General features: G+C 40.9%; 1 protein-coding gene across 3 annotated transcripts in view; it reads left to right on the forward strand.

Annotated features, from left to right (window-relative positions):
• LOC135974071 (uncharacterized) overlaps positions 1–17,669 on the forward strand; it is a 69,560-nt gene extending 51,891 nt beyond the window's left edge. For all 3 annotated transcript variants that reach the window (XR_010591205.1, XR_010591204.1, XM_065560081.1), the window contains one exon: positions 16,777–17,669. Coding sequence is in view for 1 of the 3 variants with exons in the window: in XM_065560081.1 (XP_065416153.1) it covers positions 16,777–17,108 (332 nt within the window). In the remaining 2 variants the exon portion in view is untranslated. The remainder of the gene's footprint in view (positions 1–16,776) is intronic.
• Positions 17,670–18,828: the final 1,159 nt, after the last annotated feature.

Genomic DNA, 18,828 nt, shown 5'->3' on the forward strand with positions numbered 1-18,828 from the left:
AACAATAATCAAAACTGGGGGGGAGCTATCCAGCCACCCTATAAACATAATAAGGAATGAGACCTTGCAGTCTAATTTCTCTATAACTCCTTCCTCATGTGAGGATTAGAGACACAAATGAGAGGAATCAGTCTATGGTAGATCATTGAGATTCATATCCCTGACCTAGTCACAAATCTGAGTTTAATTAATTATCAACTGTTAATGGGGTCTACAGAACCAAACACTTCAGTGCCCCCCCAAAAATTGTGACAAACATCAAACACATATTAAATTCGAACTCATGATTGGCAAGAGGACATGGGAGAAAATACTCTAAATCACACAATTTTGTTTTAAATGGTTCTTAAGTGGTGCTGGGCCTCTGCATAGTGGGAAAATGTCTGAGATCATTCTGATCTCTCGGAGCAGAGTATCAGACTTTATTTCCTTAGTCCATGACTCATATAGGGAGCTTCCCCTCCCCCCTATATTGAGGGTGATTCTGTCACTTTCTAGGTGTGTTACTGTAAATCAAGAATGTCAGTATTGGTTCATACTAGTCTTTAAATTAGAGCAGGTTGGAATTTTGCATTTAAAACAAAGTTTAAACAACAAGAAAATGGCATTTCTTAGTAATGAAATTTTGGAAGTTTCTTTTCTTTTTTAGAAAGAACCCAATTCTTTAAAAGAGTTTACACTGGAGTATTTATCATTTTCCAGCCAGCTCTAGTTTATGTTTCCAGGCACATGTTTCTTTTTCTCTCAGACAAAATTATTGTTTCTATTAGCAAACAAAGGTTATTCAAATGGGCCTCAATCCTCTGAAGTGACAAGCACCCTCAGTTTTTATTGATTCAATGGGAATTTAAGGAGGTCAGCACCTAATAGCATTTCAGCTTCACACAGCACAATGTGAACGTATTTAAAGGTAATCAAAGCAACTCCTTATTTAGCTTTGTGGAAATCTTCCCACCCAAACTCATCATCAGACCCCACTCCTGCCTCAGTTTCCCCACTCTTGTACAAGCTGGCAGGCTAACTCATGAGCTAGTACATCAATAATGCTCCCATTAGCATCAATATTTCAATCCCTTCCCCTAAAGACATGTTTATTGTTCCGACGCTGTTCAACATGAATGAAAACAAATAAGCCAGTATCCTACCTGAACCTGTTCCTCAGTGGATTTCTGTTGCTATCTACACAGCAGGTATCCCCAGTCAGTTCTTCCATCTAGCTAGTGTGACAAACCCGCTTTCCAGGTCTTGCCTTGAACAAGGGTCTCCTATAAGAGTCCATCTATGATTCACTTCTTTAAGGTAACTGCTTTTGTCTCACCAGCTGGAAGACAGTCGATTAGTCACAGGTGGGGGTAAAGCCCCACACTCTGAAAGGGCCAACCCACCCTGTGACTCAAGCTCTCTCTGAGCATGCTAAAGGGAATGCAAGCTAATATTTTTGAAAAGTTGTTTGTTCCAACTAAGAATGTTAAATCAGAGACAGCAATAGAAGGAGTCACATTCTATTGAATAACTGTACAGAATCAGAATCAGGCCTGTTGTCTTCAATAATAGGAGAAACTACCTTAATGTAAGAAGCTGAATGATAAAGAATGGTGGCACAATGTTCCAAGAATAATGGAAACAGAACTGCAAATGAACACTTGACACCATATTCATTATGCAACTTAATGTGGAAAGGAAGAAAAATAAGCCAAAGATAAATAAATCAAGATAATTTTCCAGCTTGAAGATAGGAAGAGAATGGTGTGTAAAGGACCTTCTGATTTATAACTGGGTACTTTTCCCCGCAACTCTGGCTGAGGTGGAGGTAAAAGAATCTACCCAAATGAGAGCACGGTGTTACAAATCAACGCATCAGTAGAGGTTTCCGTAATCTTCAGAGTATAGGATAAAGGAGTAAGAGCCTAAGTTTTCAGGTATATCAGGCTGACTAGAGAGCTGGAGGATGTGTGTAAGCAGGAACAGCAAGCAGTCTGGGCAGCTACTTGGGAGCTGGCAGAGGAAGGAAGGAAGGGTAACAGGTAGTCTGAAAGTTGTGCAGGGAATAGCCTGCAAGCAAGGGGCATGGGATGACAACACATGGGGAAGGCAGTAGAACAATGTGGAGGGATCCCACCGAGAAGCAGCCTCACACCCCTCTTCTGGACTGTCTCTGTGGTTGTAAGTTAAGGATCTGCCAGGCTGATTGATTGTTGTAAATGCTGACGTCCTTGTACCTAGAGTATCTGTCCCTTTTATTTTGGCCAGCCCTAGTAAAGGAATCGCAATACTTATTTGAAATGTGTGTTTAAAGGGACCCATTCAGGGTTAGAGCCTGTGGACCCTAGCGCTTGGAGCACCTACAAAGCTTGCCTCCAAACCTGTGGTATGCCAAACACCAACATATATACAGTGGGGTCAGTCAGAAGGACTGTAAGTATAGAAACATAACCAGACCACTAATGTTGTTGGGATTCTGGGTTGATAATACACAAAATTATGTTTGTTGCCCTAAACATAATCAGATTCTTCAGTAGTGTGGTGGAGAATATATTTTGGCTGGTTTTTTAACTGATGGCCACTTTGCAGAAATTGATGATTACAAGGTCAAATCAAATATCTGGTTACAGAAGGAGGTAGTAAATATGATACTGCGAGTCAAGAGCAGACTTGACGGGGGGGAGGTGCTAGGGAAGGAATTGGAGTTTGGGGGAGTTTGATTGTTATAAGGCAAGAAATTGTCTTATTTATGTTTAATAATTGTTAGTTATCTTAAACTCCTTCCTTCCCCAGATCCAATTTTCCTGTTCCCAATAAAGTCACCCCCTCTATCATGCTGATATTTTTGATGAATCATTCTTTTGCTGGACTTTGTCTCAGGTACTTTGTCTCCTGTATAATGTGCTTTACTCTCCTTGCCATCTAGCAGTATCATCACTGATTGCATATCTGGCACAGTGAGGAATCTCTGGAGTGAAGGCACCAGGCACCAAGAAAACAAGAATCCACATGAGGAGAGGGGAGAAGCTGCTACAAATGGGATAGCAAGCACCAGGGAGAGAAAAAGGAGGAGGGTTAAGCCACATGTTAGGGGAGGGCCTACATAAGAATTTACCTCAGTGTAGCTGAGGTCACTTTGTCCTCAAGGAGGGACATTGAGATGGTGAAGTTGTGCTTTAGGGTACTCCTCTTACCTGTTAGTACTGTAGCTTATTAGTTTTGGATACAGGGAGATGAAAGGAGATATGGAAGTCATATGAAGTTCCATATACTCAAGTTTCATGTTCACCAAATTAACAGAGGGTGAAACTCATTGCTCCAGAGGGGCTAGCATAACTTAAGTCCCACTCCCATAGTAAATAGGCCTTGTACTGGCCTTCTGCCTGGGGTGAATTTCATCCAAAATGAATTGATTCATGTTACACATACTCTTTGCTTAACAGCTAATACAATTGTTGTCAGTGCATGCATTGTTCTCAGTGAAAACTGTGTGTGCTGGGATGATTCAGTGTAGTTTACGTTTTGTCTTGTTAACATCTCTGTGGAAAACATGGCTATGAGCAATTTACAGTCGGTGAGTAATTAAAATATACAGTTTCAATTCCTCACCCACTCCCAGTCTACAAATTTCCCGATGTTCAAATGCAGAGAAAAAAAAAACATTTCTGAAGAGTGCACAGAAAGAATATGCTCTAGAATGAAACTAACTGAAAGCAGTAAAATAAAGCGATTGTGATGAGTGTTTCGGAAGGGAGACAAGCAGCAGAGAAGAGCACTTTAAAATGGAATACTGCAGCACAAGGGAGCACTTTCCATAGCAGAGTAGATAATCAGCAAGGCAGCGCAGAACTGCACTTTATCACAGACTGCAGACTGCATGGCAGCAAAAGATAGTGTTTCAGTGCTAGATAGAGGCAGCACGGTGAGGTTGGCAGCACAGGAGAGTACTTTTTGTAACAATACAGACAAGCATTATGGCAGCCTATTTACTTCCATGGAGAACTGATTAAATAACTCTGTGCTTAAAATAAACAATGACCTGAGGGGTTTTTGGTTTTTTTTTTTGTTTGTTTTTTTTTTTAAAGTCAAATATATACACAGGTTCCTCTCTGTCCATTTGCTTTTGAAGACTATCACTCAACTGGACCAATTTTTGGAACTGGAAGCTTCCAAAAGATACTGTTCTTTAAAATATGCCAGGACACCTGTAGCACAGACTCTTCGAAAATGTCTACTAGTCAGAATTCCTATCCCAAACAAACATATAGGATTTGAGTATAGTTCAAACTTTAGAATTTTATAAATGTTTTACCCTTCCACAGCTTTGATCTATATATTAACTGGTTGTCTTAGAAATTTGTTTGAAAGGTTATCTAGAAATATACTGTAATGTTAATTATGACTGGCCTTTGGCAGATATGTTAATGTATATGTTGGAGCCCTGAACGATGCTCTGACCCATCTTCAGAAACAAGCTTATGTTAAAAATGAAAACTGAACTTCTGTGCTAAGAGGCATAATACAAAAGTTCTTGTCATTGCCAATTATTTGCCTTTCTTTGTTAATTTTATTCAATTGTTAGAATGAAATTGACAAGTAAATCAGGCAATCCTATTAATCCTTTCTCATAATACAAGACAAGGGGACATTGAATTAAATTGAAAGGCAGCAAATGTAAAACTGAAAAAGGAAATACATTTTAGGCAATACATAGCTAACCTGCAAAACTCATTACCACAGGGTATCATTGAGGTGAGAGCTTAGCAGGATTCAGAAATCTGCATATGGCTAATGAGCACATCCCACAGCTTCATGAGGCAAGATTTTTTCAAGATGTTTGGAAGAGGTACAAACCATCATGCTTTAGGCATAAATTGGTGCATGAGAGTTCTGCAGGTATTAACTTCCCATATTCCATAATTGCGTATTTAATGATTTTGTGAATGCTTCTCAGATACATCTAGTACTGACCACTAAGTGACTGGATACTGAACTAGATGGATTGCTGGACTTATCTGGAATGGCAATTCTTATGTTCATAAGAAAAAGCAGCATAAAATCTAGCAGCAATATAAAATGTATGAATTCATCCCTGCCTCTTTCTAGATTTCTGAAGGAGCAAAGGGTGAAATCCTGGCCCATTGAAATCAATGGCAAAACCGCATTGACTTCAACGGGGCATGGATTACACCCAATATGACTTCCTAACTTTACTACCATGTACATCTTATAAAAATGACTCATTGCTAATATCTTGTACAATTTTGTGATCATTTCATTGGCATTTTAATATCTTATAAAGCATAGCATAAAATAGAATCAATTGCTGATTCTGAAATAAATTAGATCATATCACACTGTCATACATTTTGTTAAACATATCATAGAAACATGGTATGAAATGAAGTGATTAGCTGTTCATACTGCAGACCATTCCAATGTCTTTTCTTTAAAAGAAACCCTGCCATAATAAGCCATAATTGAATCTTAGGACAAGAAATGGGATTTTGGTTTATCATTATAGAAATATTGACTTGAACAACTCAGTGCTATCTTTGTCAGTTTGCATTTTCCCCATTTATATAGTATTATAATGACAGTCTGAAAAGAAACTATTCAGCAATAAGGATTAAATTTAACATTCTTGCAGAATAATACTGAATTCCTATATCATCACCTTTAAAATAAGAAGATATATCAAAACTGAACTGTAGACATTCAGGTTGAAATACTGGCCCTATTGAAGTCTGTGGGAATTTTTCCACTAGCTTCACTGGGACCAGGATTTCATTCTTAGAGAACAAACAGGAAAGATTATTCAGAAGGAGAGAAAGCTGATGATTAGTAGTGTATTCAAGTCTCATAATCAAATGTTCCTGAAGATCCTTAAAATAGGTTATGCTCTAATGGGAAATCAAAATTGGTAAATATTACAGTTTGTGATGTGACTATGATTCTCTGAAGTGAAATGAAAATAGTTTTTATATTGTAAATTTTGCATAGTGACAATGAGTTTGAGGTGCAACTCATCAACTACTGCACTGCAGAACTGCAACTATTCACTTTGACTAGTATGACTGGGATCCCCGTGGGGGCCAGCTGAGGTCACTCAATTATGGTGAACTGCAAAGAATGGGGCAGACAATCCCCAAGCTGATGGATTTTTCAATACTGAGATTTACCAAGCCAGCACAAAACAGCTTCTTTATTACCTCCCTGGTTGCCCAGAAACCAGCAACAGAGTTTCCTTAAAGTAACCCAGCCTCAGGCCTCCGTCCAGGTACCCCAGTCAAATATGATGCAGATTTCTGAAAATCTTGTTTCATCATATAAAAGAAAAAGGTTCTACCAATCCCAAAGGATTGGACACATTACCTCCCAAATTATTGAATATTCCAGATTTTACCCAAATACACGCTTACAGCCAATTCTTATGAACTAAACTAAAATTTATTAAAGAAAGAAAAGAGAGAGGGTATGGTTAAAAGATCAATATACATACAGACACGAGTTCAGTTCTTGAGGTTGAGATACATAGCAGAGATGGTGAGCTTTGTAGTTGCAAAATGTTCCTTTAGAATTTAGTCCATAGATTATAGTCCAATGTCCAATATCACCTTCAGGGAGTTCCAGCATAACTGGGATCTCAATCTGGCAACAAACGTCCCCTGATGAAGCTTAAGCAGATCTGAGATGGCAGAATCAGGACCCAATGGTCTTTTATACAGTTTTCTAGCAGCCACTTGACCATACAGTCCTGGGTAAACAATAGGCTTTTGATGTAACCTTCTGTTTCCTAAACACCACCAGAAATCAGTTACACAAATTAACATAGGGCAATTTATTCATTAGGCAATCTATCACCAACTTCAAAGAGACATATAGACAATGACATTACTTCACCCAAGATTCATCTAAATGTTAATATTCCCTTTTGATCTCTGAATTAATAGTTATAGTGACAGACAGGAGCTGTCTGTTTACATGGCTAGTATCAAAGATACACACAATTAATATTACCTCTAACTTCTAACAACATAAGGTTGCATTTCAAAGTTCTAGCATTGAATGGCCTTAATCACCATTTCTAACATGACTTTGAAGGTGAGCTCTGGGTCATTCAGCCTGCAAGCTGTTTAACCCTTTCTGGCCATGCGTTATATTTTGTATAAAATTTGCTGCAATGGTAGCAACAATGGTTTGCATAATTATATTTTAATCAGACAACATCACAATGAGTAAAATAGATTCACAACTACTAATGCATACTAAGGTTTTTTTGTATTTAGCATTTTTAGGCACAATTTCTTAGATTGTTAAACGGATTAACCAGGTGACTAATGAACCAGTTGTGATCTTGATTTGATTAAGTTCTGTACCTTTGACAGCAAAGTATAAAATAAATAAAATTATGCACTACAGTTCTTTAGCAACACAAACAAACAGATTTTGTTGTACAGGAAGGGTGCGCCATGCTACATTGGCAGGAAGACGGATAAAATGTCCAGTAGGAAAAGATTAGTCATCTCTAATTTTGGTCAGTTAAATTTTTACTACGGAGATAAGGAGAGAATAGGTAGATTTGAGAATCAGAGTTAGAGACCAAGCAAATGAATGAGGTCACTTGGAGGATGATTATGGAAGGTTTAAAAAAAAATCAAGAACCACCCCCTGGGATAACAGAGTGGGAGGGAGAGAAAAAGGCAGCATCAAAACATGTGAATGGGATTAAGTATTAAGAAAGGGCAGTCACAGAAGCCTAAGGAAGAGAGTATTTCAAGGAGAAGTGGATAGTTGACTGTTAAAAGCAGCAGAAGAGTCCCTGGCAAGCAAGATGTCTTCAGTGATTTGTGTAGGCAGTTTCAGGGAAGTAGATCCAAAAACAGTCACCCAAACAGGATACAGAGGAGAAAAGGGTGTCTCCCCGGTACTTCCCTTCCCAGTTTTCTGGTAGTCTTTCCTCCAAATAAACAAAGAGCAGGTGTAGTTGCTCCTGGAAGTAGGAAGCAAATGAACATATTTTCCTTATGTTTCATATTTGAATTCACTTTTGTGGTAATGCCTTTGTGGTTGGGCACCTCTGAGGAGTGTCTGGAACAAACAACCCCTGAGACTGTGTGGTGTTTTTGTTGCACTTTGGGGAAGTTTAAAATAAAAGTTACCCAGTTATTCTGTTAACGCATTTCAAGGACTTACTCTTTTGTTGGATGACACGACTCAAGAATAACAAGTGACACTCTTATTAACAAGTGACACCTCTTTACAAGGCTTCACTATCTTTTGATTTGTTGAATCCTTTTCTCTCATGAGATAGTGGTGAAAAAGATGTCTTGGTAACTGACCCTTCTGGATTCAAGTTTCAAGCACATTGGGTGCTGAGCTATTTGAAACCTGAGGGTGAAATCTTGATCCCTTTGAAGTCAGTGGAAAAACTTCTATTCAGTAGGTATAGAATTTCACCGTGAATCTTATTTAGGTGCTTGTGTGGGTGCTGAGTGCTGTAAAAGCTGGCCTTATATGTTTTGGATTTCAGATTTCTTGTGATCTACCACTCAATGAATTGGTATCAACTGTGCCCATCAGTTTATCCTCTGTCAGCACCTTACTTAAGTCCTCATTTGTCACCTCCATGTCTAGATCTTCTCTGAGATAACAGCAATCTGGCTTAAGGGGAAAAGTATAATAAGTTTCAGCATGATGGGGGGGGGGGGCGGATACAATGTAATTTTTATACAGGAACGTGACCAGGTGCTATCCCAAAAGCACACTACCTTCTGGTACAGTGACCTTGCAGGCAGGCTACCCTCAGTTCCCTCTTGGTTCATTAAAATAATTTACTACCAGACTGTCCCTTATTAACTCAATCCTTTTGTTTCTGGGCCAATAGAGGGAAGCAAGCATTGTTCTTGCTGCTAGTATCTTCTTTTTATGAGGGAGAAGGCAGCATATATAGCCTTCCTTCTCAGGGCTCATCATGGTTGGCAGGGAGACAGGGGAGCTTTGCCCCGACCTGCACTACCAGGGTCCTGGTCCATGAAGGTATGTCTACCAAGCAATTAACATCTGCAACTGGCCCTGGTCAGCTGACTCAGGCTCACAGGACTTGGGCTGTAAAATTGCCGTGTAGATGTTTGGGCTTGGATGGAGCCAGGACTCTAGAAAACTTCCTGATCACAGGGCCCAAGTGGGGAGGGTCCTGTAGTCCGGCTCCAGCCCAAGCCTGAATGTCCACACTGAAATTTTACAGCCATGAAGCCTAAGCCTTCTGAGCCAGAATCTGCTGACCAGGGCCAATTGTAGGTGTTTAATTGCTGGATGGACATACCCTAATGGAACAATAGGATGAGTTTCCCTGGGATCACTTCCTCTCCACCCGTACCTGCCTGTGCTATTTCCTGGGCCCTGGTGTATCTCAAAATTCCCCAAACTTTACAGAGCCATGCCATGAAACAGAGGTAGGCTGACCCTAGTCTCTACTACCTTTAAAGGGGACAGACCACCCTGTTAAAAAAGTATTTCTGTGTACTTCTTACTCACCCCCATTTTAAATCCCACTTTGTGAATCTCAAACAGTCTTTTCTTTTGTGCACCAGAGGAATTGTTGTAACTTTTTCAGAGGTTCAGTTAAAATATTACTGTAAAACAGACTGTACTTTTATGTAACAGGATTTTTCTTCAAAGCTTGAAAAATTAATTGAAATTTGAATATGCTGCCTTTCATTTCACCCTATGTAATTATTTCACCAACACAATAATCATTACATTAACATTCAACTAGTAATTACTTATAACCTACGAGGTCGTATTGTATGATGGCAGATATGTCCGGGGGCATTAAGTCACATATTAATCCTGTTAATTTATTTACACGCTGACTGACTAAATGCTCTCACAACTACATTCTGAAGCCAAAAACAATAACTACTGTACTGTGAGCAGTGCTGTAGCTGCTAAATTATACTGCCTCTGTTAATAAGGCACATAACCAAAAACTGTCAATAGTGCAAGAATAAGTGACAGTAATTAGATTGTAAGTAAAGGCAATTACATCTGAGTTTTTACAAAGTTACATTTCCTAATACAGTAGTTACTTAAAAAGTTGCCATATTCATGGATATTCAGCCTTTATCTGGAAGTTGTTTGGCCTTGGTTATTACTAGCCATTTAATGACAGACTAAGCAACTATTGAAGATTGTTGGTCAAGTTTTCAGTCCATTTTTATCCGTACTTTGTAGACCATATAATCTTTTGAAAACAACAGCATGGGCTATTCAAGGAATCTTTGCACATGAAGGTGTCCCTATAAGACGGCAGATATTATGCTATGCTCTATATCAGGGGTGTCAAACTCAATTGCACAGGGGGCCAAAACTCAAAACTCGCGGGCCGAACAGTATAACCATTTATTTAACAGACTAAATATTTATGTTTTTTAACCATTAATATGAACCAAAATACAGGATATCATTCCAAAATAAATACATTTCAACTTAAAATATTTTGCTCTTCATAAAAAAATATCCTGTCAATACAATACATTCAAAATCTGTACATGCTGGAATATTAAAAAATCTGAAAATATAAATAAAAAATTGAATTTAAAGCAAAAGTATAATCATAACAAATCATAACATTCCATTTTCTTGTCCTATTTAGTCAGAGCCTGATACTTGGAGTCTTTTCTTTGCAACAAGTTCGTTTATGTTTGGGGTTAGGTTCTGTGTTGTGAAGATTCTCAGGATCGATTGCAGGTGTTCATCAGTGAGGCGACTCCTGTGTGACGTTTTGTTAATTTTCATCACAGAGAACAGCTGCTCGCACAGATATGTGCTGCCAAACATGGACAGGATTCGAGCCGCATGTTGGCGGAGCTGCGGCATCGCTTCAGGAATGAAGCGAGTGAACTGTGCTGGCCCCGCAGTGTCGTACTTTGCCTTCAGTGTCCCGTTACATTGCAGTTCTATCAGCTCCATCTGCATTTCTACAGGTGCGGTTTCCACATCGACTGCAAATGGGTTGCGAAGCAGCTCGAAGTTACTTTTCTGTGCCTCAAAGTCACTGAAGCGCCGTGCGAACTCAGTGCGCAGCGCGCTGAGTTTTTCAGCAAAGGTGGCATTTGGGAAAACTGTGGCACTTTCTTGGTTCCGTATTACTTGGCAACAGGGAAAGTGAGACAAGTTGCATTGGTGCATTTGTGTCTCCCATAAGCGCAGCTTCACTTGAAATGCCTTCACTGCATCATGCATATCGGTTATTATGTGCTCCCGTCCCTGGAGTTGAAGGTTTAAAGCGCTAAGATGCGACGTTATGTCAGCCAGGAACGCCAACTCACATTTCCACTTTTCATCCCGCAGAACTGTGCAGTCTTTCCCCTTACTGTCCATGAACTGGCAGATTTCCTCTCGCAGCTCAAAGTGTCTTTTGAGAACTTTTCCCCGACTTAGCCACCGGACCTCCGTATGATATGGCATATCGCCAAACTCGCTATCTATTTCCCGCAGAAAAGACTGGAATTGGCAGTGATTTAAACCGTGGGCTCTGATAAAGTTGACGGTTTGTGTTACAGTGTTCATCACATGATCCATTTTTAGGACTTTAGCACTCAGCGATTCCTGGTGTATGATGCAGTGATACACTGTCAACTCACCGGCACAGTTCTCCTCCCGCATCTTTGAGCGCATCCTTCCCACCAGTCCATTTTTTTCACCACACATAGCAGGTGCGCCATCTGTTGTAAGTCCAACGAGTTTTTCCCACGGCAGTTTCATGTCGGTTACACTTTGAAATACATTTCCAAAGATGTCTTCTCCTTTCGTTGTCCCGTGCATCGATTTAATGTCCAGTATTTCCTCTGTTACGCACAAATTGGAATCCACACCACGGATAAATATCGCCAGCTGTGCAGTGTCAGTCGCGTCAGTAGTTTCATCCACGGCAAGGGAGTATGCAACAAAATCTTTTGCTCTTTCAATCAACTGTGTTTTCAAATCAGTCGCCATCTCACAAACCCGATTAGCAACAGTGTTTCTGCTGAGGCTTACATTTGCAAACGCTCGCGTTTTATCTGGACAAAGGACGTCGCACACTTTCATCATACAATTCTTTACGAATTCCCCCTCGGTAAACGGCCGTCCTGATTTGGCGATCTCTTCGGCCACAATGAAACTTGCTTTCACAGCAGCTTCACTTTGTGATTTTGCTTTGGTGAAAAACGTCTGCTGGGATGTCAAATTCTTCTTCAACTTCTCTACCTTTTGTAGCTTCTGTCCTGCGCTCAGGTTTTTGAATTTGTTCTCATGTTTCGTCTCGTAGTGCCGTCTTAGGTTATACTCCTTCATTACAGCGATATTACTCCCGCAAAGGAGACACACTGGTTTACCTGCAATTTCAGTAAACATATACTCATTCTCCCACCGGCTTTGAAAGCCTCGGTTTTCAGAATCAATTTTTCTCTTGGCCATTGTTGGGGTCTAGCTTTGATTTGATATTAGCGTTGTATACATCAACAGACCGCGAACTTGAACCGCAGCTTGCCGTTGGCGGCAATTGCACTGCATCATGGGATTTGTAGTGTGTGTTATTGGGGCGTCATATCACAGGGCCATTAAAAACAGATATATAAAACGATTTCGCGGGCCGGATATAATTGTATGGCGGGCCGGATGTGGCCCGCGGGCCTTGAGTTTGACACATGTGGGTTAGCAGCTTGAGTTAAAGCCTAAATTAAAAGCTGAGTTGCCACGTCTTCCGCTGCTATTTTAACCCCAGTTAGCTAATCCAAGTTTTTTTGTTTTTTTTTTAAATAGCTTTTTTTTGTAGTGCTGTGATGGGTTGGATTACAGAAACCCCCTTGGGAGCTGTCACCCGATGTGCCAAGACTACTTCTATCCCTGTTTTCCCTGCCAGCTCAAGACTCCAGCACCCTGTCTTGCTGAGCCAGACACTCCCGTCTGCTCCAGCACAGACCCAGGGTTTGAATTACTTGCCCCAAAGCTGCAGGTTTACCTGAAAACAGCTCACAGAAGTGTGCTTGTCTGTAGCACTCAGATGCCCAACTCCCAACGGGGTCTAAACCCAAATAAATCCCTTTACCCTGTATAAGTTTATACAGGGTAAATTCATAAATTGTTCGCCCTCTATAACACCGAGAGAGAGATATGCACAGTTGTTTGCTCCCCCAGATATTAATACATACTCTAAGTTAATGAATAAGTAAAAAGTGATTTTATTAAATACAGAAAGTAGGATTTAAGTGGTTTCAAGTAGTAACAGACAGAACAAAGTAAGTCACCAAGCAAAATAAAAAAATGTGCAAATCTATGTCTAATCAAACTAAATACAGATAAGATCCTCACCAGTTCCAGAATGCTTCCTTTTACAGGCTAATCTCCTTTTAGCCTGGGTCCAGCAATCACTCACACCCCTTGCAGTCACTGCCCTTTGTTCCAGTTTCCTTAAAGTATCCTGCGGGGGTGGAGAGGCTCCTTCTTTAGCCAACTGAAGACAAAATGGAGGGGTCTCCCACGGGTTTAAATAGACTTTCTCTTGTGGGTGGAGACCCCCTTCCTCACCCTGTGTAGAATCCAGTCACAAAATGGAGATTCCGAATCACATGGGCAAGTCACATGCCCATGCATGACTCAGGACTTACAGGTAGCAGCCATTACCCACATGCTACCTTGAACGTCCTCAGGTAGACTTCTTATGTGGATTAGAGTCTTCCAAGCTCTTTTGTCTGTTAAATGCTTCCTGACTGAGCACTTAATTTGCACATTCCTTTCCCAAGAAGTGACCAAATATTCTAACTAAGGCTACTTAGAAATCAAGCAATTATACAGCCAATATTCATAACTTTGAACACACAAATGTTCAACTAGGATGAGCATAACCAGTAGATCATAACCTTTACATAGATATATTACATGGCATATGTAGCAAAACCCTATTTCAATTATATCATACATACATTTATAAGCACACACACACACACACCATAAAGCCTTATGGGGTACACTGTCACAGTGTAGTGATATGCTAAAAGTGGAAGAAGCATGAGATTCCACCCCAAAACAGGTACAAGCAAGCAGATGAGGAACTGCACTCAGAAACCAGAAAGGGGACGGATGGGTAACTGGCCCCATAATTGTGACAAGTATTGGATGATCATTCTTGTGACAATAAAAGCTTGCACTGGATAATGCATACCACTGAACTAAGGCCTATGAATAGGGACAATAGACAAGTTAATGTATATTCACCCCAGGAAATACTACTCAGCCTTGTTGGAGACTTGTGTTAACAGTCTTTTGGAAGATTGAAGAGTTTTTCCGATCCCAGGGGTGAGTGTATTAAGCTGTTATATCAGTCGTGTGTGGATACTTAGAGTACCAGGATGTATTTTTTTAAATTGTAGTGCAAATCTGAAAGTGGGATTATGGAGTTTCATGTTTGTCTCTCAATAACTTCCAGAGCAAACTTGCTCAGTTTGAGCTTAGTGCTGCTTTTCTTGAAATTAATGGCAAAATTCCCTATTGTTTTCAACAGACAGAGACCCATAACAATAAAAACGTGGTGTTTGGTGAAATCCTCACCTCATTGACTCAATAGGAATTACATAACTTATTTCACTGTGGACAGGATTTCACCTGTTGTCTTTCCTAGCTGTCAGCCTGGGACCTAAACACCACATAAATCTGATCAAACTGTGTGTTCCATAGGTATAAATAAGGTCCACCTGCTTTGCTTCATAGCCAGAGCACATTTGAAACAGAAATCACTGAAACAGTAAATATAGAATCCCAAATGAAATTAATAGGCAGCAGGTTTAAAACAAATAAAAGGAAGTTCTTCTTCACACAGTGCATACTCAACTTGTGGAACTCCTTACCTGAGGAGGTTGTGAAGGCTAGGACTATAACAGCTTTTAAAAGAGAACTGGATAAATTCACGGAGGTAAAGTCCATTAATGGCTATTAGCCATGATCGGTAAGAATTGGTGTCCCTAGACTCTGTTTGTCAAAGAGTGGAGACGGATGGCAGGAGAGAGATCACTTGATCATTACCTGTTAGGTTCACTCCCTCTGGGGCACCTGGCATTGGCCACTGTCGGTAGACAGGATACTGGGCTAGATGGACCTTTGGTCTGACCCAGTACGGCCATTCTTATGTTGCAACTAGTGGCTTTTCAGGAGCAGAAACAGGTTTTCATATAAATTCTAGACCAATTTGTGGGGGAGAGAGTTGGCTTTATCAGCGTATAAGATTGGGAACAAGCCCTAATCTCAGTACAATGTCTTAATTGGCGAGTTCCAGCTAATGACACAAAGCTTAATAGACTATCTTAACTTACCATCTGTGTAATGGGCATAAAACAGGTTTTTTGAACACTTTGCAATCCTTGGATGAAGATTGCTACAGAAGAATAAAGTTTTATTATTCAGACTTATTTTACAATCTCAAGTTACAGAAACAGTAATGATTAAGGCAACTATATTGTAGAGGATTAATACATGCATTGCCAGGGCATTCTGGTGGAACGTATTAAGGCATATCATGTCTGTGACCTTCTTTCCTTACATATTTAAATCCCTAGATTCACTCTTCCTTTTATTCCAATAGTCTTGAAACAATGAACAAAATTACCTTTTACTCCATGCTACCACAGCTACTATAATGCAACTTGTTAGTGTAGACAATATAGTGCAGCATGTCCTGAAGCCAAAGTTTTAATTTGAAGGGGCAGAGGCTTCATCTGTATGGTTTTCTGAATTCAAGGGAACAAAAACAGAATGTTTTCTCCAGTATTGCTCTCTTCCAATTAAAATCCCCTGTACATTTCACTTCTACTGGATTGCTTCGTTCCATTACTGTCCATCAGCAGTCTCACTACAAACAAATAGTAATCAAGAAAAGGTTTTATGGGGAGCTTGACAGTTCCCCATGTTAACATAAGTTGTTCAATATGCTAGACAGAGCACAAGGGGAAAGGGCAATTCCTTTGTTAAACATCTGAAACCCTGAATTAGGGAGGGACACACTTATTTTAGGAAAATGAAAATCAGACAGATGAGTACATCCCCTTCACTCAAACCTTGTTACGGTTTAGGATAAATTTTACTTTCCTTCTTACCATGCTCATTTCCTCCCTAAAGCCTTTCTATCTGCCCATTGTCCCTTTCCCCCATATTTATTTTCATACTCTGTGGCCCTTCAGCAGCTCCATGATTCCCTTCTGTTCCATGATCATCTGTATTCCAGGCGCACCTAAAGGACCACGTGAGATCAACACCCCAATGTACAAAACACATTGTAAGCTTTTCATGCCAGGGAATGTTTCTTACAATCTAAATAGACAAGATAGGAGAAAGAAAGTATTATTCCCATTTTACAGATGGGGAACCTCAAGCACAAAGAAGAGCAACTTACCCAAGGTCACACTGACAGTTTGTGGCAGACCTGAACATACTAAACCAGATCTACTTAGTACCAGGCCAGTGTCTTGACTGCAAGACCATCCTTCCTCAGTGCTAGAGCTGGCCCAGAAATGGAAATCCCTTCCCGTGAAAAAAAATCATTTTTGAAAAAACAAATGTTCATCCTGAAGGCCTCATCTGTGTGATTGTTTTTGTTCCTGTGAATTCAGACAAAGGGCAGTACAGTATCTTAATTGACTTGAGAGCTCCACCTGTTCTCAGTACAGTATCGTAATTGACTTGAGAGCTCCACCTGTTAACACAAACCGTAATTAGACTGTCTCAACATTTAAAACACATTCTTGTTTTGTTTTTCCACAGGAAGGATTCCCAAGAAAGATTCTGGTTTGGGAGAGGCAAAACAGAAGTTTTTGGCTTCTCAGGAGCCCATCTGTGAAACTGATAAGAGCTGCCAGCCCGCCTGCTCAGCATTCCTACTCCCATCTTTAGGAGGCAGAGATCATGGTCACTTTGTCTCCCTGTTCCTCTTCCTTGCTCTGGGGCTGAGAGACATAGAGCTTGGGACACTCAGCCTTCCTGCCTCCTACTCCCCCCCCCCCCCCCCACACCCAGCTCCAGGAGCTGGAGAGGAAGAGGGCTCAGTTTTCCTTTCGTTTCCCTTTGCAATTAAAGATGAGTTTTCACAGAAATAGGAATTTTAGCACATTCTTGTTGATCTCTCTTTGCTGCACTATTTAAATTTCAGTTTAAACTGGGGATATCAGCCACAAAATTCATTATCATCTGTAGCACAGCACAGACTCACCCCTGCAGCGCCTCATGCTGGTCATCCTCAGGAATTAGCTCTTCAACCCAGGGGCGCCCTCTGCAGGCCGATGATCTGCTTGCTGTTGGCTTCTGTGTCCCTCCCAGGACCCCGGTGCCCTTATTTCAGGGTTCTGCCTCCTGCAGCACCCCACAGTCTTACTGGGTTTCCCCACCCCAGGGGAACCCCCACCCCCTATCTCCATGTCACCTCAGTCATGGCTACTGCCAGTCTCTGTTTAGCCCCCGCGCCCTGGGGCAGACTGCAGTCTATCAGCCGATCATCACAGGGAACAAGGAGTTTGGACTGGCTGCCTTTACCCACCCTCCGGCTGCCCCTCTGCAAGCCCAATACCTAGGAGTCCTAGAACTAGGCCCTGCAGCCTGGGGAGTTGCTGGCCTAGGGGTTCTCAGCTCCTAAGGCCTTTCCCCAACCCTGCCTCCCTCTAGGTCCCTGGGTGAGCTCCCTGCAGCCAGGCCTGTCTCCCTCTCAAGTCAGAGTGAGGCTGCTACTTCTGGCTTCCAGCCTCTTTATACAGGCCAGCTGGGGCCTGATTGGGGCATGGCCCCGCTGCGGCTGTTTCCCCAATCAGCCTAGGGTTTTCTCTCTCAACCCCAGCCCCTTCCAAGGGCTATCTTTAAACCCCTCAGAGCAGGAGCGGGTGACCACTCCACTGCATCATCTATTAACAGTACTTTGAGATCCTCAAAGGTAAGGCACTTATATACATGCAAAGCAATTTACAAATATCAGTGAATTAAGCCTCGCAACACCGCTGATGTAGGGATATATGAACCTTATTTTCTAGGTGGAGAAACTGAGCTATAGAGAGGGTAAATGATATACTCAAAGGTCACAAACATGCCTGCATAGAGCCAAGAACAGAATTCAGACTTCCAAGTGTCAGGCTTCAGATATCCTGTCGAACTCACTGCCATAAGGTATCATTGGAGTCCAAGGGTTTAGCAGCATTCAAAAGGGACTAGACATGTATTTGAGTAACAAGAACATTCACAGTTTTGATGGATAGGATTTGTTTAAAAAGTGGTAAACTCATTTACACTTCAGGGTATGAGCCACATTCTGATGGTGATGTATGTGGGGGATGGGAGAGTAAAGTCTTCACATTGGAATTGTTATTCCAAAATTGCTCACTATTGGGTTTCTTGCACTTTCATCTGAAGTATCTGGTACCCACCATTGTTGGAGACATCATGATACCAGACTAGATGGACCCTTCCTCAATGCTGAATTCATACTTGTCTTGTTATTGTAAGCATTACATTTAGAAACAAATTTTGTCCTAAAGATTAACAAATTCTGTCTGTGTTGGGTCAATTAGGAAGTGAACTTCAGAAATTATTCAAACATTTAAATCTGAGGCCTATTTCCTTGAACACAGTAGTGAACCTCAATACCTGCTTTGGCAGCTCACAGGGAGAGGGACTGTCTGTCACACAGCCAGGATCTATGCCTTATAGGGCTTTTTAAATCAAAATCAACATATTGATTAGCACCCAGAAAGAAATGGGGAGTTGATACAATTATTAGAGAATGGAAGTAATATTTTCCCCCATGATTAACTTCTCTAACCAAAATGAGCATCT

The sequence above is a fragment of the Chrysemys picta genome, chromosome 1, assembly GCF_011386835.1.
Source record: "Chrysemys picta bellii isolate R12L10 chromosome 1, ASM1138683v2, whole genome shotgun sequence".
Taxonomy (NCBI): Eukaryota; Metazoa; Chordata; order Testudines; family Emydidae; genus Chrysemys; species Chrysemys picta.